The sequence below is a fragment of the Centroberyx gerrardi genome, chromosome 1 (genome assembly GCF_048128805.1).
Source record: "Centroberyx gerrardi isolate f3 chromosome 1, fCenGer3.hap1.cur.20231027, whole genome shotgun sequence".
Lineage (NCBI taxonomy): Eukaryota > Metazoa > Chordata > Actinopteri > Beryciformes > Berycidae > Centroberyx > Centroberyx gerrardi.
Window position 1 is genome coordinate 38,011,906 of NC_135997.1, and position 21,062 is coordinate 38,032,967.

The 21,062-nt window shown below is 47.3% G+C and overlaps 1 protein-coding gene across 1 annotated transcript; it reads left to right on the forward strand.

Moving 5' to 3' along the window:
• Positions 1–8,582: 8,582 nt before the first annotated feature.
• Positions 8,583–17,076, forward strand: aph1b (aph-1B gamma-secretase subunit). Its single transcript, XM_071927401.2, has 6 exons — positions 8,583–8,866; positions 10,315–10,485; positions 12,528–12,601; positions 12,962–13,084; positions 14,228–14,355; positions 14,907–17,076. The coding sequence occupies exons 1-6, from the start codon at positions 8,754–8,756 to the stop codon at positions 15,072–15,074; spliced, it is 777 nt and encodes a 258-aa protein (XP_071783502.1). The 5' UTR covers positions 8,583–8,753; the 3' UTR covers positions 15,075–17,076.
• Positions 17,077–21,062: the final 3,986 nt, after the last annotated feature.

Below are 21,062 nucleotides of genomic sequence, written 5' to 3' on the forward strand. Positions count from 1 at the left end.
GACATTGTATTTGTTCTGGGTCATAGTGCTGAAATTAGGTGTCGATCTTTGTTGTTTTCTCCTGTTTTTCATTCTCATGTGTGAACTCTACTGTGGAGGAAACTGTTCAGTTCAGTACACACTCCTGCATCACCTGCATCACCTGCAGAACGGCCTGTCTGTATTACTGCTGTGATAAAACACACTCCGGATCACACCGGATCACACCGGATCACACCGGATCACACCGGATCACACCGGATCACACTGGATCTGGCTTGTTTTCCCCTTGTTTGATTGCCGTTTTCTTCATGCTGCCAATCAATCTACATCTCTCAACAATTTCAAATCAAGACTTGTTCTCCCTCAGTAACTCAACACACAAACTATCTCCTGCCCCCTTTCTCTGTTTAAACACACACACACACACACACACACACACAGTGTGGGCATCAGGAGCTAGGTCAGTCAGTCATCAGACACTTAACTCCAACACCAAGCGTCTCTCACCTCGTATTGAGCGGTGTTTGCTCTCCCGGTGTTACAGTCTCATTAATGTGTGTAAGCTTTGCCAATACAGTTTCTATTTTATCTAAAGCTACACTGAGCTATAAAACAGTTTTGTGTAACAGATGTGGACTTTGTTAACCAGCTAACCAGTGGAGAGTGGATCTGTTCCTTCTGACAGGACAGTCCTCCTGGTTATTAGGAGACTGTAGGAACTTCAACTGCAGCAACAGCTGATGCTGCACAGCCAGCTAGGCAGTCCCTCCAGGAAACTGCGATTTTGCGATCGCAGTAATTAACGCAAATTCAAGAAATCTCCGCAATATTTGCGAGAGCTTGTAGTTTTGCAAAATTGCCGCAACTTTTCTGCATGAAACGGCCAAATCAACAGACCGCTTGTGATTTGGACCAATTGTTGCATTTCGTGTCGTAGTAACTTACGCCATCGCGGCGCGCGTTCAGGTGGAAGATGAACAAAACTCACCTGCCAACAAACATTACTGCCATAGACCGTGCAAAACAAAACAAAAGCAGCAAGAATCGAGGTGAGCGCAAAATTCAAGCTCTTGGAAGAGTTAATAGCTGAGAGTGGGAGAGAATAGGGGGAGGCTGTGTGTGTGTGTGTGTGTGTGAGTGAGAGAGAGAGAGAGAGAGAGAGAGAAAAAATCAAATTTTTTTCCTTTGCTTGCAAATTTTTCCAATTCCTGCAATTTTACCGCAAAAACAGCACATAAAACCTCACAAATTGTATCGCAATTTTTGAGAAAAGCCGCTGCAAAATCAAGCATTTTTGGCCGCAATAATCACAAAAAAACTCTGCGAAATCCTGGTGGGACTGACTAGGTACTATAGGACAGGATCTGGATTCTTCTGTGTTTTCATCATTGTGTTTTTTAAATCACTTCACTTCTGATTTTCTAATCTATGCTCAAACAGTTCCAGCAGCTACATTGACTTGGCGCTCATCCGTCAGCAGTCGGAGGTGGACGCCGTGGACCTGACGACGTACGTGGCGTGGACCGGCCTGCGCCGAAACCCGGCCGGCAGCGACGGCTGGCTGTATTCTGACGGAACGACGTATCCGTACCGGCCGTGGGCGAGCAACGAGCCGCACAGCAGCGAGGACTGCGCCTTGGCTTTATACCCGACCGCACGGTACCTACTGCATGAGGCCGAATACACCGTTTACTCACAAATACAGTCAACTGCAACACCTTGGAATATAGACAAATCAAATGTATTGATCACCTTCTTTGTAACGTTGTTCATGTTTCTGTTGAAAGGTTTGCCGGCAGCTATTGTGAGAGGCTTTCCTTCTTCTTCTGTCACGTGCCCAAACCAGCACAGCATGATTTCCACTACCATTTTATCCCGCAGTCAAAGACGTGGCTGGAGGCCCAGGACTACTGCAGGACACACTACTCTGATCTGGCAACCATCCCCCAAAACAATGCTCTAAGCTCCATTCTCATTCAGAGGGACTTCCCAGTCTGGACTGGACTGCACAGAGACGGTGAGGACTGGTATAGGGTTTCCTATCATTATTATTATTATTATTATTATTATTATTATGTAGTCAGTCCAGTAACTCAGACATACATTGGTACTTTTTCCCACGGCGCAGCCGAGGGTCATCACGAGGCAAATTCAGGTCGGTCAGTCAGTCAGGTAACGCTTAGTGAGATGATGTGCTTCATCAGATGGCCTCTAGAGGGCGTCTTTGACTGTGAGATGCAGTGTTTCCCAAACAGAGGCACAAAGTCAAGTTGGTCAACGTCTAGCGCATCACATCATGTCTGTCATGCAGAAGCAGACAGCAGACCAGCAGCACTGAACTCAATCCACAGAGAAAACAAAAGTGAAACTTAACATTCCACAATTTGCTCCAAACTCTCCTGTGTTAGTAACAGGAAGTAACAGTAACTCGCCTTCTGCTGCCCTACAGACTTTAACGGTAGGTAATGTTATTGCTTTGTGGTATTTAAGTAACGTTATGGAATTAGGTAATTGAACCGTGTCGCAGTGATTCAGTGTATACTGAACACATGCGCTGTGGGTCTGTGCAGGATCTGTGCTTGTTTTCTAATTTGGGCACATAGTCCTTGTAACCTGGACAAAAGAATAGTCCTGATTGGCCCATAGGGGGTGCTCAGCCCCGCTGTGCTGGTGGTCGTAGAGATAAGACACTTGGTACAGAAATGTTTATAGCAAGTGGAAAAAGGAAATATGGGATGCAAAGTGTTTATTGGTATGGGTTGTTACTGGTTCATTGCCAGGTTGCACTGCTCAGTACTATAGTGACTTATTGAAGAAAATTAAGAAAAAATAATTACGGCCAAACAAGTTTTAAAAAGTTGAAATTTGACTGAAATAAGTGCTTGTTCTAACAAGAAGTGGATATTTGCCAGTGAGATAAACAAAACCAAACTGCCAACATTTGGGCTGCAGTTTAATGACGTTTTCTCTATAGAGAGAAAGGGAGAATGGTGTGAATGAAGGGCGAGAAGGAGCCAGATTACACTTTCACAGCACTGGAACCGCCTTTCTACAGGATTAAATCACTTTCTGGTTTGTGCTGCTCTTTGTTAGTGATCCTCTACCTACATTCTGCTTCTGACACTATCAATTGTACCATCTTGACAGGAAATAGGTTGGTTTATCTGGTTCTCCTCATATCTGTTGGACACAGTTTACTGTTTGGATCTGGGACCATGTTTCCTTTTTTCTGCACTGACCTGCGGGTTCCTCAGGGTCCAATGGGGCCAGTTTATTCTCTTTATATATGCTTCCCTTATATATCATCTGCAGCTTTGGCTGCATTTCTTATCATTGTTATGCTGATGACACTCTGCTTCATTTGTCTGTCAAACTTGATGAAATGAAGTATTCTCTTGGCACAACTGCCTGTCCGCCATTAAAGACTGGATCGCCCACAGTTTCCTAGTTGACCTCTAGTAAACTGAGGTTCTTCTTACAGGCCGGATCCCCAGACAGACTGCCTGGATGTTGCCTCGGTCTCCTTGGCTCCAACATTAAGTAACCTGCTAAAACCTCCGGTGAATTCTGTGATCAAGTCCAGTTTTTTCAGTTAAGAAATATGTTAAAGTCCGGTCAGCTGTGTCTTTCCAAGACATGGAAAAACTATTTCATGCCTTTATATTCTCCTGGCTAGATTACTGCAACGCCTTATTTCCTCTTACCAAAACTTACCGTAGATGTCACATCAGCTCTGTTTCAGACGCTCTGCATTGGTTGTCTGTCAAATTCAGAATAGATTTACATGACCTGGCAGCTTCCTGTATCTGTGACCTGACTTCTTATTCTGTGACTCGGTGATGAGCTCCTCTGACCCGCGGCTTCTTGTCATCCCTCGTTCTAAACTAAAACGTAGAGGCATAATATATATATCCATAAACTCTTTAACAGCCTCCATCTGTCCGCTCAGCAGATTCTGTTGAGTTTTGAAAACTTTTCTGTTCACAGTGGCTTTTCTAATTTGAACATGATTATTTCTGTTTTTTTACGACTTTAATGACGCTGTCTTCCTTCTGGCATTTTTATTTTCAGTCTGGTAATTGCCTTGCAGTTGCTGTTTTGTACTGTGTTGAGCAATGTTTGCTGCCCTACTTTGATGTCTCTTTTGTGTAAAGCACTTTGTAACCTCAGTTTGAACAGTGCTATATCAATAATGTTTTACTTACTTATGATGCTGAACATGTAAGCGGTGATGTGTCTGTCCACAGGGGGGGAGTGGAAGTGGAGCACGGGGCTGTCGGACTACAGGAGGTGGGGGACGCTGCAGCCGGGCAGCGACGGCGACTGCGTCTCCATCAACTCTACAAGCAAACTGATGGCGACCCGAGACTGCTCCTCCCGCCTCCCCTTCTCCTGCTACAGCGACAACCTGCTGCTGGTGAAGGAGAACAAGACGTGGGAGGAGGCGCTGCGGCACTGCCGCGGCCTGGAGCCGCTGGTGCACTACAATCCGCTTCACTACCGCAACTACCGCTACGACCTGGTGAGCGCGCAGCCGGGAGACGACCAGCTCTACCTGCTGGACAAGATGAGGGCGGCGGCCGCCGACGAGGTGAGAAATACAGACATGAGATCTGTGTTAAAGGTGCTGCGTGTCATTTTACCATCAATAAATCATTACCACATTCATGTAGAGACACTAGTATAATCAGGGTAAACGACCTCTACTCTGCATCCTCCATTGTTTCTCCACCTGGTGGATCTGGAGGGAAATCTGCTGGATCGCTTTACGGCACAAAACAGGAAGAGGTTCTTCTTCTGTTCTTCCAGAGCAGACGGAGCTAAAGCTGAAAGAGTTTCTGTCAGCAGATGGTGGAAGGAGGGAAAGGAAGATGGAGAAATCACTTCCAACATGTTGATCCTCTTCAGGGAGGGGGAGGGGGAGGGGGGCAGGAAGCAACGGGGCTGATGGGAAATGTAGTCTTAATGTGGAGAAACACTAGAACTAACAATACTACTGGAGTGAGCTAGAGGAGACCGATGGTCTGTTCAGGTTTTTTGGGTCTGGCCTCTCCTGCGTCTCTCTCCAGGTCCGCCTCCCTCGGCCTGCTGGGTCGGTCCCGGCCAGAAAAACGATTGATTGATATTTTTGTGTAATCTCTACATTTGCTCTGCACTGATGCTGCGGTGGTATCCACTGTACAAGTCCTGTATCCTGCATCTATCCTGCATTACTACTGTGTACAAAACCCCCCAATCAAGTCTCCTCAAGAACATTCCTCTGATGGTTGAAGCTACAACATGATGAAACTGCAGAAAGCATCAAAATATGGTGTTGATGTTTGGAATTAACAGAAGAAGAAGAACTGGGTAGTTAGCATGAGCAGCGATAGCCACCATGACTGAACAGACAGAGAAGAGAAACTCAAACTGCATCAACAGAAGGTCCAAGCTCCGCCCACACTGAATAATGAATAATAATGGGTCACAGATTCCCTCTAACTCATCTGACCTTGTGGCTGTGAAAGCTGAACAACATCCGGCGCCCCAAAGCAGAGCAGCCTGCTGCATTTTTCTGTTGTTGTTGCTAGGCAACCATGGAATCAGCTGACGGTCAGCTGTCAGTCACTCAGCCAGCTGTCATTTATTGCTCTGACCAGAGTAAGTTTAATGTGATTTAACATTATATTAATACAAATCCATGATAAAACTTTACCAGAAATGTGGAGTTCAGCTCTAGTTTCCCTCCGGTCTGTTTCCTGTTCAAATCGCTGACAGATCTGTGAAGCTCCTGGTGATCCGCATGTCACAGCACAAGCCCCGCCTCTCCTTTGATCTGATTGGACAGTAGAGAAAAAAAACACTATGACGTAGGCTGTTTCTGCTCTGAGTTTAACTTTTTTCACCTTGGGCCGTTCCAGCCGTTCTTCCAGAAACACGAGGCGCCTACGGTGGAAAAATGGTGACATCATCACCTGACACCAAAGATCAGCCAATAGCAGACGGTCATTTCAGCAGCACCTTTAGATGTCAGGATTTAGCACCTTTAGATTTACACAGATTGGGTTTGGGGCTTCGTTACTCTTTAAGTTTGTGTGGAGAAGCTGATTGGTCTGTTTCCCTGCCAGGTGTGGGCGGGGCTTCGCTTCCTGGCTGGTGATTGGCTGTGGGTGAACGGGGTGCAGCTGTCGTACCCGGACCTGCCCTCCTGCCCCGCCCCCGGCCAGCGCTGCGCCGCCCTGTTCAAGGGCACGACCGCGAGCCTGGAGGTCAGGAACTGCACGGAGAAAAGGCACTTCCTCTGCTACAGGAGGTGATGATGTCATCAACATTATCTGCATCAGAGCGGTTCTCATGTTCCCGACTTCTTTCTGCCGTTCTCGAGTTTTGTGTCACTGTTTGTCATTTTGTTGTTTTGATGTTCATTTCCCAGAGTTTCTTCATGTTTGGGGAATTATGTAAATAACCTAAAACTAAATAAAAACAACAACTAAGAAGCTACAAAAAGTGTCATGAACACACCTGAAGTGACCGCCGCATCACAAAATTCACTCAACACTTTTGAGCCACATGTCGGATCTCCAGATAATAAAGTCGACGACCTGACAGCCACGGTCCAGATTTACCGCAATTTGTCTGGCGGCCATCTTGGCGGGAAAGTTTCATTCAGCATCTACTCAGGCTTCAGTTACCATGGAAACATGTAGAGTGGATTTAGAGGTCAGCAGTGGGTTTGAAGTCCCACTGGTTCTTCACCTGGGATCAGCTGAACTGTTTCTGTTCAGCTGACCACAGTGAAGTTTTTGTGTTGTTTTGAGTTTGCACGATTCTTTTTTCCTGTTTCACATTCATACAAAACTCCAGCAGCAACCTGCTTCTGTCTGTCTGTCTGTCTGTCTGTCTGTCTGTGTCTGTCTGTCTGTCTGTGTCTGTCTGTCTGTGTCTGTCTGTCTGTCTGTGTCTGTCTGTCTGTCTGTCTGCTTCTGTCTGTCTGTCTGTCTGTCTGTCTGTCTGTCTGTCTGTGTCTGTCTGTCTGTCTGTGTCTGTCTGTCTGTCTGTCTGCTTCTGTCTGTCTGTCTGTCTGTGTCTGTCTGTCTGTCTGTCTGTGTCTGTCTGTCTGTGTCTGTCTGTCTGTCTGTCTGTGTCTGTCTGTCTGTGTCTGTCTGTCTGTCTGTGTCTGTCTGTCTGTCTGTCTGCTTCTGTCTGTCTGTCTGTCTGTGTCTGTCTGTCTGTCTGTCTGTGTCTGTCTGTCTGTGTCTGTCTGTCTGTCTGTCTGTGTCTGTCTGTCTGTGTCTGTCTGTCTGTGTCTGTCTCTGACAGAGGGACAGATGTTTTGTTCACATGGTACATGTTAGACCACAAGCCACCAGGACGCCCCCTCCCCAGGCCGTTTAACCCCAGGCCGGCTGGGCCAGCTGCCGGCTCACACTGGGCCGATCCTGATGTGGGCCCGGGTCTGAGATGGGTTAAATCATAGAACTGTACAACTTAGCCTGGAACTGACTGCTTTTTTGTAACTTGAATATTTCTGCAATGATAAAAATTATATAAAGATATCAATAAATGTTTTGCTTTAACTCATTCAGTGTGGTTTGTGATGCTCTATCCGTCCATCAGTTACCCCCCACCCCCAGCCAGACAAACAATACTAACCTAAGGTTGGATAGTATGAAAATTTGTATTCGAGGGCAAGTTTACTATTAAATCACAATGAGTCTCATGGGAACCTGCAGCTCTGCATGTCCTGCTGGTTAGAAAACATCCTACTGTAGCTGTGGAAGTCCTGATAAACTCACACTTGTGACTGTTAAATTAATATTAGATAGATAGATAGATAGATAGATAGATAGATAGATAGAGTACTTTATTTATCCCGAAGGGAAATTCCAGTGTTGCAGCAGCAATTTACATAAATGACAAAAGAACACACATAACTTATAAAAACACACACAGTGAGGTAGGTAAAAGTCAGAACACAGAATTACAAATATATATATATATATATATATAAAAGCGACTATAACTATAACTACTATTATATTTGTGGGGGAGGAGGAGTAGGATGAAATCCCTGACCTGGGCCTTTCATTAATGACATCATTTTGTATTGTAATATATAAGCATACACCCACATAACAGTTGAGTTAAAAATTGATGACTTTTTAGCTCCATTCTCCAAATCTGGCAGAATTGAAGAGTGGCTCCTACAGATTTCTAAAGAGTCTTAAGATGTCTTCTACCGGGTGGACATTTGCCGACAAACAAGTAAACGTTGAATCGCCAGATTTTTGAACGGAGTTCAGCGGGTTGACTTCTCCACACAACCAGAGCGGCGCGTGCCGGGCTGCAGGCCGGCGGGTTTACAGACGGTGCAACAGTTAAACAGTTAAACAGTTAAACAGTTAAACAGTTAAAAAGTTAAAAAGTTAAACAGTTAAACAGTTAAACAGTTAAACAGTTAAAAGGCTTTTCTCCGCGTGGCGGCGCCACCGCGCAGCTCCTCTGATCTGAAAACACTGAATCCAGCGGCTTGTTTCTTCATGTCCAGTCTGGTCACGTGACTTACTATCAGACGGGTTGGATTAACGAACGCACCCAATCTTTTCATTTGTCACGTGAAAAGATATGACGTCATCAGAAACCCGGAATATGCTGAGAATAAGGAGAAGTACTAGTTAACAACAGCGTGTTAGTCCACAGTTACAGATAAAGAACCTTCACGGATCTGGTTCAGAGGAACGAGACGAGGCGCGTCCGGTCGCCGCGGGCAGTTTTCCACACCACGAGCCACCATGACCGCGTCGGTGTTTTTCGGCTGCACCTTCATCGCCTTCGGCCCCGCCATCGCTTTGTTCCTGTTCACCATCGCCCGGGACCCGCTGAGAGTCATCTTCCTGATCGCAGGGTGAGCAGCCCGGCGCGAGGCGGCGGGTTTCCCCGGGAACCCGGCTCGGTTCTGACTGAAGCCCGACACGCAGCGGCTAGCTAGCTAGCTAGCTCCGGTCTGGCTAGCTGCTCTCAGTCCCGGCACTGCTTAGCTAACTGCTTCCATTTTCGGACACGTCGTTGTCTGGGCTGCTTCTTTCCTTATTCCAGCAAAACTTAGACCCGCATCAACAGGCAGTCCAGTCCGCGGCATTCAAGCTAGTTTATAAATACATATGCCTAATTTTGTAACGACACATGTATTACCAATGCCAAGAAAACACTAACCGCCATTAACCGTTACCTGCGATCAGGTTTGGCTCTGTGTCCGATAATGGACCTAGGAGTTGACTCCGAGGTTTTGGTATCGTCCATCACTGAATAACACATAAACTAACACACATACATTATTTTACTACTTTGCTGTTAATCAGCGGTACTGGCTTCAGGTGGGTCCAGACTAGACTGCAACCACGCGTTGATTTATTAGTTTATTAAGGATCGATATCACTGACACACCGGCGACCGACGAGCCTTCCTACACAGAACAGAGATTACAAAACTACACAAATACATTAAACACGATTTTTGACAATTTAACATTACTGGCTGGGCCTTTATAAGAAGTAATCAGTTGCAGTATTGATTAGCGTTATTAAATTTGAAATATAATCGGGTAGTGATCACTGTTTCAGTTTACTTCCTGGTCCCAGTTGTCCGGATGGCTGCTTCACGGACAGCTCTGTAGTTCACAGTGTTCATTACTAATGTGATGAAAACATGAATATCACAGTCTGAAGTGAGTTTGGTTTGCAGCAGTTCACTGAGCTCAGACTGAAGCTGCTGGTTTCAAGGTGAATCAGTCAGAAGAGTTTTGTGACTCTGAACATATAAGATTTGACTCTGATAGTTTGTTCTGAAACATTCATCACTGGTGGATGAACAGAAAATCATATTAGTCAAATACTCAGTAAGAATCTCAATCAGTTGTTCGTTCCAGCTTCTCAGATTTGCTGCTTTTCTGTTTCATCTCTTTATTAAAGACTCCTCTGTGTTTCTGTCTGCTGGTCGGACTGAAGAATCACTTTGGACTCTGAACTGAGGTGGACACGATTGACTAAATGATGAATCGAACAAATAATTGATAATGAATAATAATGTTTAGTTGCAGCCGTACCAACAGGTAGAGCGCAGTAGAAAACACTGCAGCGAGTCGGCTGCTTGTGGCTTTCATCTATTCTGCACTGATAAAATGAATAGAGTCTTTCTTTAGACATCAGATTATTCACTTTTTTTTGACAATTTACAGGTCTTTAAAAGTATGAAAAACACAAAAAAGTTAAGGAAAGTGTTATAAATTCATATGTAAATTCCTATATTGTTTCCCTGTGTGTGTGTGTGTGTGTGTGTGTGTGTGTGTGTGTGCAGAGCGTTCTTCTGGCTGGTGTCCCTGCTGCTGGCCTCTCTGGTGTGGTTCGTGTCGGTGCAGATCAGTAACCGGGACAGTGCGGCGCAGCAGAAGGGGCTGCTGATCTTCGGGGTGGTGCTGTCCGTCCTGCTGCAGGAGCTCTTCCGCTTCGGATACTACAAGCTGCTGAAGTAAGACGACGCTTCGTCGCTCCGTCTGACGCTTTGACCTCCGTCCTCAACTCGAACCCTCTGCCTCACACAGCCGGCAGATCTCCATGTTCACTCCTCCGTTCTCTCTCTCAGCTTCTCTCTGTCCGCTGCGGAGCCGCAGAGACAGAAAGTTCTGTCGGCCATGTTTCACTGTGACGTGCTCACGGTCCGAACTCTTTGTATTTGTGCGCATGAGAAACATTTCAGTTTGGTTCATACATGTCCTCGGTTTGGCTTAATTCATGCACATAGAATACTTTTTGTTCCATCAATGTGCTTTTTTCATTCCCACAAATTCATAATTTCAGCGCACGAAATATTGATCGCGTTCCCACAATTAAAACGGCACATCAGTTATTCCAGGAAGCCGAGCCGCTGAGTTCAACAAACTCTGAAAACATGTTGCCTGATTTCCCGTTAACACATTTAAAAAGAAATCACCGCTGTGTGACGACTCTATGATGTGAACACGTTTTATATCCGGAGCATGATGTCATTATGTCGAGGGAACGTTTTGGAAACTCGTGCGCACGTTTCACCTGTGGAGCGCACGGCAAGAGCACCGGTCAAGGGAACACATTTTATCTCATGTGCACCAATAAACCAAAACCAGGAGCTCATTTGAACCAAATCCAGGCAATGAAATATTTATTGTTCCCACAAATACAACAAAATGAGGGTTTGAGTTGCGTATCATGCAGGTTATAGTAAATCGTGGCCCCAACATGGCTCCTGATGGCTGCTTCTGGGCTCCATAGTACAGTTTGTCTGTAGAAAGCGTTCCACATCACATGACGGTCCTGACAGGTGAGGCGGGCCACATGTTGAACACCTCACTTGTTACAGCTCAGGACCAACAGAAAGCTTCTCTCTGAAGCTGCTGGACAGAAAGCATTTCCTGTGGACGCACTGAAGGTTTTGGTTTACAAGTTATTAAGTAAAATATTAAAATCTTCCTCCCTCTGTCTGACCTGACCGATCCACTGGAGGGCGACAGACTGTCAGTCAGTCTGTCAGTCTGTCAGTCTGTCAGTCAGTCAGTCTGTCAGTCAGTCAGTCTGTCAGTCAGTCAGTCAGTCAGTCAGTCAGTCAGTCAGTCTGTCAGTCAGTCAGTCTGTCAGTCTGTCAGTCTGTCAGTCAGTCAGTCTGTCAGTCTGTCAGTCAGTCAGTCAGTCTGTCAGTCAGTCAGTCTGTCAGTCAGTCTGCCTTCTGGTCTGTCAATACACAGACGTCCAGCTGCATCCTTGTGTGGGACAGAGCTGTTGGTCAAAAAGTGTCAAGTCTGCATGAAACCTCCCAGACAGCGACTCCACCAGTCTGCCTCCAGTCTGCCTCATGATGTTCACTGTGATGTTTAGACCTGATGTGTTTCCAGTGTGTCTTTGTCAAAGCTACAAAGATTTGACACAAAGACACAATGTGGAAACACATCAGTTTTAGACATTAAGGAGAACGTTATGCATTAGAAAGGCAGACTGGGACGTCCTGGTCTGAGGGGCGCACTGTGACCGTGATGTCACACGTTAGAGTCTCTCTCTCTCTCTCTCTCTCTCTCTCTCTCTCTCTCTCTCTCTCTCTCTCTCTCTCTCTCTCTCTCTCTCTCTCTCTCTCTCTCTCTCTCTCTCTCTCTCTCTCTCTCTCTCTCTCTCAATTCAATGAGCTTTATTGGCATGACGTACATGTTCCCAAAGCATAGATTCAAACATAAATGAGATAGAAATAAAGTAAAATTAGCTGCAGTGTGTTGGAGTGTCTGTCTCCTCCAGCCAGTCGCTCCTCAGTGTGTGAGCAGCCGGCTGTAATCTTCAGAACGGAGGAGCCGCTCTGACCGACTCGGCCGCCGACCGTTTCCCAGCATGCATCTCCGCTCCGGTGTCCCGCTGCCCCAGTTTCCACCTTCAGCCTTTTCAGCGGGAACTGTCAAAGCGCCGCGGCTCTTTGTCGGAGCGGAGGATCGTCTTCCAGCGACACATTTCCCTCTTCCTGTTGTTGTGCGAGTGAAACTGTTGTTTGTTCTGCAGGAAGGCGAACGAGGGCCTGCTGGCCCTGAGTCAGGAGGAGACCATGCCCATCTCCATCCGCCAGCTCGCCTACGGTGAGTGTGAGTGTGTGTGTGTGTGTGTGTGTGTGTGTGAGAGAGACGGTAGTAACAGTTGCTTTTTGTTTAACCCTGTCTCCGCTCATCATGTGACTCTGGAGCTGCTGACTGTTGCTTCACTCATAGTCAAAGCAGCGGAGACTTTTTACTCCTGATGTTAGAGATTTAAAAACTGAAACTGGAAATCTGAACTTTTATTGAATTTCAACCAACAGCAGAGTTTTAAAGCTCAGTTTCTGTCTCCTCACACCTCCAATCAGATGGACAGCTGTGTGTCAACTACCTGTGTGTGTGTGTGTGTGTGTGTGTGTGTGTGTGCGTGTGCGTGTGTGTGTGTGCGTGTGTGTGTCGTTTCAGTGTCTGGCCTCGGCTTCGGCTTCATGAGCGGAGCGTTCTCGGTGGTCAACATCCTGGCCGACTCCGTGGGGCCGGGCACCGTGGGGATCCATGGAGACTCACAGCACTACTTCCTGTCCTCAGGTAGGAGGAGGGGGGGGGAGGTGGAGGGGGGGGGGGGTCACAATGTGCCGAGGCTGCGTTCATGTTCACATCAGAAGAATTGGAGAAACAGGTTGACATCTCATCTACAACTTGGAGGTGCTGACAGGTTTAACACGTTGGAACGCACACATCTAAAATAATTTTTAGTTTTTAATTTAAAATCAACCATAAACAAACTGACATCAAGCAGACATCACTCATGTTTCGTCAGTAGAGTTGATTTTATTAGTGTGAGTACAAATTATAATTGTCATCTTTATGACCTTGTACTGCTGACAGTCTGAAATCAGAGCTGAAGACTCCCACATGCTCGACTTGAAACGACCACTAGGAGGCAGACATGAACATTTTTACACTCAGCAGCTTGTAGTTTTGGTAAATGTATCATGGCATGCAAAGGACAATTCAATAATAAATGCTACAACTCCAGCAGCTCCAGTGGAGTTTGATATGAGAAAATGTTTCAGGATGTAAAACATCAGCGGTAAACGTCAGGTTTTGGTGTCAGTCCCTCAGAATCAAAGAGCGAGGGCTTCTTTCTAGAGCCGCCATTTTGCACCGAGAGACGTTCAACAATCATACAGGGAGAAATCCATCGTAGAAGAGGAGAGAGACCAGTTTCTCCACCACAGGAGCAGGAGAGAGACCAGAATGCACTGCAGGAGCAGGAGACAGACCAGAATGCACTGCAGGAGCAGGAGAGAGACCAGAATGCACTGCAGCAGAGAGACAGGTTGGGACAGGTTGGGTTTGAGGAAGGGGAGACTCTCACTTTTTATAGACTGGAAAAACATTTCCACTCCCTCTCTCTCTCTCCTCCTACATGTAAAACCAGCAGCTGAATACAACAAGTTCATCTCCCTTCTCTTGTCAAAAGGCATTCTGGGAAATGTAGTAAATCACTAACTGCAGTAGAAGTAGATGAGGCAGGTTGAGGGAAAGTGGGTTCACCAAAACGGAAAATTACAAAACTTCATCACTAACTAACTTCTGAATGTGTTGAACATCACAGACTGATGATACAGAACTTTTTCTTTAAGTGTTTAACATGAACTCGGGGAAGAGTACATTTACATTTCGCTGCAGTAATCTTCATTTTTAACGCGGCTGTTTGTTGCCCAGCCTTCATGACCATGGCCATCATCCTGCTACACATGTTCTGGGGCGTCGTCTTCTTCGACGCCTGTGAGAAGCAGCGCTGGTGGTCGCTGGCCGTCGTCGTCATCAGCCACCTGCTCGTTTCCTGTCTGGTGAGTGACCAGAAGTGTGCCCAAGTCAACTGTGCTCGAGTCCCAAGTCATGTCATTAAAGTCAAGTCTCAAGTCTAAATGTAGAACAGCAAGTCAAGTCAGAACAAATCAAGAGTCCAGTATCAATTTAATATCTTAAAGAAAACTAAATATCTAGGACTTTTCAATGCAATATGGTTTTAATAGGATAAAAACTTGGTAAGAGCATCATGAGTTTGATTTCTATAATCAGTTTCAACTTCAATAAATTCAATCATTCCATACAAATTCAGAAAACAGAATTTAAATTCAGTCTGCTGGAACAAATCTCATCACTTTCAATCTAAGTCATTTACACAAACACAAGATCTCAAGTCAAGACTTTAGAAACCTTTTCAAGTCATCAAAGTACAAGTCAGAGTCAAGTCCCAAGTCACCAGAACCCAAGTCAAGTCAAGTCTCAAGTCTTGAGTCCGAGTCACATGACTTGAGTCCCCACCTCTGAAAATGCCACATCCTTTTTTCAGAGTGTTTATGTTCTGGTTGTTGATCTGGTTCCTCTCCTCCTGCAGACCTTCCAGAACCCTCAGTACGTCGGCAGTCTGGTTCCCACCTACGTCATCATGTTCCTGATGGGCGTCTGGGCGTTCTGCTGCGCCGGCGGCTCGCTCAGGAACCTCAAACTCTGCCTCACCTGCAAAGACAAGGACTTCCTCTTGGCCAACCACCGGCCCAGATAACGAGGCTCGCGGCCGGGAAACTCTTTATCACCATAAAACGCCATAAATAAAATATATGAATATACTGTACATTAGGGCTGCACGATATATCGTTTCAGCATCGTCATCGCGATGCAATAGTCACATCGCAGGACGTGTGATGTTAAGTAAGGCAAATTAACTCAAACACGTCATGCTACAACTTTTTTGCTGCTTGATACAAAAGGAAAACTCGCACGGTTCTCATTTTCCATGACTAATCTACAAGAGAAGTCTGTCTGATATAACATCATTTACTCCGATTTAAGGGTTTGTTATAAGAGCGGCGTATGTTACCTTCCAGCTTTCGTGGCTCCGAACCGTAACGTTAGTTGGGAAGCCTCTGGTGTTGTGCTAGCCTGTTATAGCTTAGCCTGGCTCGTAGCTGGTAACAAGCTTTTAACTCAGAGTCCGGACCGACTCTGCAGTGGAGGACTGGCACTTTATTTCGGTACAGCAGCGAACATAATGCACGGCCTCTCGGTGACGCTCTAAGCTCTTTTCCCGATAACTATGCTAACTTTAATAATAATAATAATAAACTTTATTTGTATAGCACCTTTCATACAAGAAATGCAGCTCAAAGTGCTTTACAACAGAGAAATTACATGCACCGAGTGCTTCACATAAAACTTGATAATGATAGTGAGAATAAGATAAAGATGAGAATAGAATACATAAAATGCATCTTCACATGAAAATAGACATAGAATGAGCATAACATAAGATGGAAAATAAAATCCACTGTAAAATAATAATAAAAATAAAGTTAAAAAATAGAGTACATAGGATGCATAAAATCAAGTAAAATACAAATTTTAAAAGAAGTGCAGCAGTGCATAAGTGCGAAGCAAAGTGAGAAAAGAAAAAAAAAAAGAGTTTAAGGCCTGTATCGGGAAAGTCATAGCTAGTTAAAGGCTAAAGTGAAGAGATAAGTTTTTAGCTAACTTTACTCACTTAGCATCCTGCAGCTCACTCTGGCTGCGGCTAAAAACAAAAACACACTCACTTCCTACTACGTCACCCGTGCAGGTTACCCACAAGGCCACCTTCTTAAAGGGGCAAGGCTTGATAGAGCTATTCAAGTCATTTGGTGAAAATTCCTGTATTTTTTCATATCGCAATATATATCGCAGAAAAAGAAAATATTGCAATGTCAGTTTTTTCCAATATCGTGCAGCCCTACTGTACGTCCTCAATGGGTTTCCATAGGAACAGAACAAATGGCTCACAAAGTTTGTTGTTTTTCTCATTCCTTATTAAATAATCAAGATAAAATGTGAACTGCTGTGTAGAAGACTGCAAGTGAAGCCTTCGCTCTGCAGCAGGTGAGATGTTTGGTAGTTTGACCACAGTCTCTCATGGTAGAATTCATAATTGCTGTGATTCAGGTCCAGCTCACATTAGCATGAATCTCAACTGGCCTTTTAGTCCAGTTTTCCTTCCTGGACCTCGGTGTGATGTTTAGATTTAATTCACAGCGATGGACTTGATGCCTCGTTCCTGTAAAGCTCAAACACTTTGTTAAGCTTTTATTTTGAAATGACAGTTTGCATATTGTTGTATTGAGGGTTTCACTTTTTCCTCAATTACCATTATAGATTTAATCGTTCATATACACACGACTCCACAGCCGATCCACATCTGCACACGTTTGTTGCGTTGTATTTAAAATGGAGAATCATCCTTCACAATGTGTTTCTAAAGGCTGAAGACTTCATTTATATTCCACTGTGTTCTGCTTTCATGCCAGCTGTCTTGTAAGATTACGTGTCAAATCTTTCAAAGGGTGGATTTCTCATTTTGGAATGAAACTCTGTATATATTTCTACATTTTCATTTCCCTTAGTGTTTAATAGTTCTCTGATGTGTAGATAGTGAACATCTTTTAGCCCTTTTTATCCTGTCATGATGCATTAACTTTGTGTTAGAACTTAATGATCAAATATGCCTTTGACTCAAAATAAAAATGGAGAGATCAGCAGACGGTTTACGTACTTTTTTTCTCGTTCCTGTACTGAAACACACCGGCATGGATAAGAGCGTGCAGCGGTGGAAGCATTGAGTTGGTTATCTCTAAACAGTCGATATCTTTGTTGTTTTCATGCTTGTGGGTGTTTGAGCGGTGAGCGGTGTCCGGCAGGTCGGTGTCCGGCAGGTCGGTGTCCGGCAGGTCGGTGAGCGGCAGGTCGGTGTCCGGCAGGTCGGTGTCCGGCAGGTCGGTGAGCGGCAGGTCGGGGTCCGGCAGGTCGGGGTCCGGCAGGTCGGTGTCCGGCAGGTCGGTGTCCGGCAGGTCGGTGAGCGGCAGGTCGGTGAGCGGCAGGTCGGTGAGCGGCAGGTCGGTGAGCGGCAGGTCGGTGTCCGGCAGGTCGGTGAGCGGCAGGTCGGCGTCCGGCAGGTCGGCGTCCGGCAGGTCGGCGTCCGGCAGGTCGGCGTCCGGCAGGTCGGCGAGCGGCAGGTCGGTGTCCGGCAGGTCGGTGAGCGGCAGGTCGGTGAGCGGCAGGTCGGTGTCCGGCAGGTCGGTGTCCGGCAGGTCGGTGTCCGGCAGGTCGGTGAGCGGCAGGTCGGTGTCCGGCAGGTCGGTGAGCGGTGTCCGGCAGGTCGGTGAGCGGCAGGTCGCTGTCCGGCAGGTCGGTGAGCGGCAGGTCGCTGTCCGGCAGGTCGCTGTCCGGCAGGTCGGTGAGCGGCAGGTCGGTGAGCGGCAGGTCGGTGTCCAGCAGGTCGGTGTCCGGCAGGTCGGTGAGCGGCAGGTCGGTGTCCGGCAGGTCGGTGAGCGGCAGGTCGCTGTCCGGCAGGTCGGTGAGCGGCAGGTCGGTGTCCGGCAGGTCGGTGAGCGGCAGGTCGGTGTCCGGCAGGTCGGTGAGCGGCAGGTCGGTGAGCGGCAGGTCGGTGTCCGGCAGGTCGCTGTCCGGCAGGTCGGGGTCCGGCAGGTCGCTGTCCGGCAGGTCGGGGTCCGGCAGGTCGGGGTCCGGCAGGTCGGTGTCCGGCAGGTCGGTGTCCGGCAGGTCGGTGAGCGGTGTCCGGCAGGTCGGTGTCCGGCAGGTCGGGGTCCAGCAGGTCGGTGTCCGGCAGGTCGGTGTCCGGCAGGTCGGGGTCCGGCAGGTCGGTGTCCGGCAGGTCGGTGAGCGGCAGGTCGGTGAGCGGCAGGTCGGTGTCCGGCAGGTCGGTGTCCGGCAGGTCGGTGTCCGGCAGGTCGGTGAGCGGCAGGTCGGTGTCCGGCAGGTCGGTGAGCGGCAGGTCGGTGTCCGGCAGGTCGGTGAGCGGTGTCCGGCAGGTCGGTGAGCGGCAGGTCGCTGTCCGGCAGGTCGCTGTCCGGCAGGTCGGTGAGCGGCAGGTCGCTGTCCGGCAGGTCGGTGAGCGGCAGGTCGGTGAGCGGCAGGTCGGTGTCCGGCAGGTCGGTGTCCGGCAGGTCGGTGAGCGGCAGGTCGGTGTCCGGCAGGTCGGTGAGTGGCAGGTCGCTGTCCGGCAGGTCGGTGAGCGGCAGGTCGGTGTCCGGCAGGTCGGTGAGCGGCAGGTCGGTGAGCGGCAGGTCGGTGTCCGGCAGGTCGCTGTCCGGCAGGTCGGGGTCCGGCAGGTCGCTGTCCGGCAGGTCGGGGTCCGGCAGGTCGGGGTCCGGCAGGTCGGTGTCCGGCAGGTCGGTGTCCGGCAGGTCGGTGAGCGGTGTCCGGCAGGTCGGTGTCCGGCAGGTCGGGGTCCGGCAGGTCGGTGTCCGGCAGGTCGGTGTCCGGCAGGTCGGTGTCCGGCAGGTCGGTGTCCGGCAGGTCGGGGTCCGGCAGGTCGGTGAGCGGCAGGTCGGTGAGCGGTGTCCGGCAGGTCGGTGTCCGGCAGGTCGGTGTCCGGCAGGTCGGGGTCCGGCAGGTCGGTGAGCGGCAGGTCGGGGTCCGGCAGGTCGGTGAGCGGCAGGTCGGGGTCCGGCAGGTCGGTGTCCGGCAGGTCGGGGTCCGGCAGGTCGGTGTCCGGCAGGTCGGTGTCCGGCAGGTCGGGGTCCGGCAGGTCGGGCTCCAGATGCTCCTGGACCTTTTCCTTTGGACCAGAGGGGATTTCTTTTCATTTTGTTGTCTGAGTGTTTGTACAGTTGGTGTTGGGGAATCTGCAGCTCATCCTGTGATCAAACCATCTTAACTTCTACTTTCTACTTTCTGCTGAGGACCAACCTTTGCTTTTTTTTCAACTCTGCTACTGTCTTCTACTGGTTTCTACTGAAGCACCTGGAGGTTCAGTGCCTTGCCTGTCCAGAGCGTTAGTCTTTCGCTCTCGCTGCCCAGATTTCCCCGTGTCCTTGGGGTTTTGACCCGGCGACCTTCTGCTCAAACCGCTGCACCAGCTTTAAGAACAGAACAGTTGGCAACAAGATAAAAAAATCCCGTTCATTTTCGCTATAGGTGACAAAAAAAACACTTGAGGACTATATACCCATTCTCTGGGGGTTGCTGCAAGGCATTCTGGGAAACATAGGAAACTTACTGCAGTAGAAGTAGATGAGGCAGGTTGGGGGAAAATGGGTTCAACAAAACAATACATACAACACGTCATCAATAAATACCTGCTGGAATGAATTGAACACAGACTGATGATATAGAACAGAGAATCTGGGGGAGAAAGGCTTGTTCTTATTGGTCCAGCCCACTAAATCACTTGTTTCTGTTTGTATTTATTTGTAAAGCATCATATTCCATGTTTAAATTTTGGGTTTGAAGAGCCTCAGCTAGTCCACCAACGGTTTTGTCTGGATTCATCCATTCCTGTTTTATAAAGGATCATTGGAGCGTCTCCAGCACTAAATGACTGTTCATTAAATTATGTTAATGATTACAAAGGTAAATTAGAGATGAATGTTTGGATCAGTCCATGCTAAAAATGTTTTTGTTTTGTTTTATCTTGTTTTTATTGACAGGCACATTTTTTCAAGCTTTAATCTAGATGATTTGTTTAAATTTCCTGATCTTAAGAAAGACATTTCTCCTGGAGCTCCAGATACGGCAACACCAGTAGTTCATAATTACTTCATTTTACGCAGTTGAATGAAAATCCCCAACAGATCTTGCTTAATCTTCAAAAGTCCATTATTTCCATCTCACTTCTTTATGTACATGGAAAACTATAAGGAGTGCGTATTGTTTCCTCTATATGAGAATGTTTCTCATCAACACTTTAAGCTCAAATCATGTTGCATGTTTCAGTTTCCATGTGGGAAATAAATCAGTTCAACAAAGACTGAATGTGGCTTTTATGAAACACAATTTCACATGATTTGTTCTTACTCCTCATGTTTACTCTGTAACATCTGTCACTACACTGTGGTGGATTTTTCTGAGATAGATTCATGATATATATATTAAATCCATCATTAAAGGAGCATTAAGTAATCGATGATCTCTATCAACCTCTATTGGCGACCAGTAGGAAGTGCAACAACATCGATTGAACTTTTCTCCTCCTCCAGTCTCTGGTCAGCATGTGGAAATGAATCCGGACCCAGACCTGATCCCTGAGGCATGAGGAGGAGGAAGTTCCCCAACTGAAACTGTTTCAACAGTGGAGAAGAAAAACCGAGGATCAGATCAGCAGAATATGAAGCTCTGGATTTTACACGTATTTTATGTCTTCTTTTTTATGCTTCTGTAAAGCACATGGTGACAACGAACTGAACTGTGCCATGGAAGTAAAGTTTGATTGATAGAGTGATAGATAGATAGGAACCCTGTGTAGACCACAAAGCACTCGTCGTTTGGCACCAAGCAGGCGGCAGGTTTTCATTGTGTGTGTGTGTGTGTGTGTGTGTGTGTGTGTGTGTGTGTGTGTGTGTGCGCAGCAGAGAGGAGGCAGGACAGAGAGAAGGTGGACGGATGTGAGTAAAGCAGGGACGATGTTGAAAATCTGGTTAACTTTTCATAGAGCCTCGTAAAACCTCCACACACACACACACACACACACACACACACACCTGTGCTGAGCTCCCGTTTCCATTTA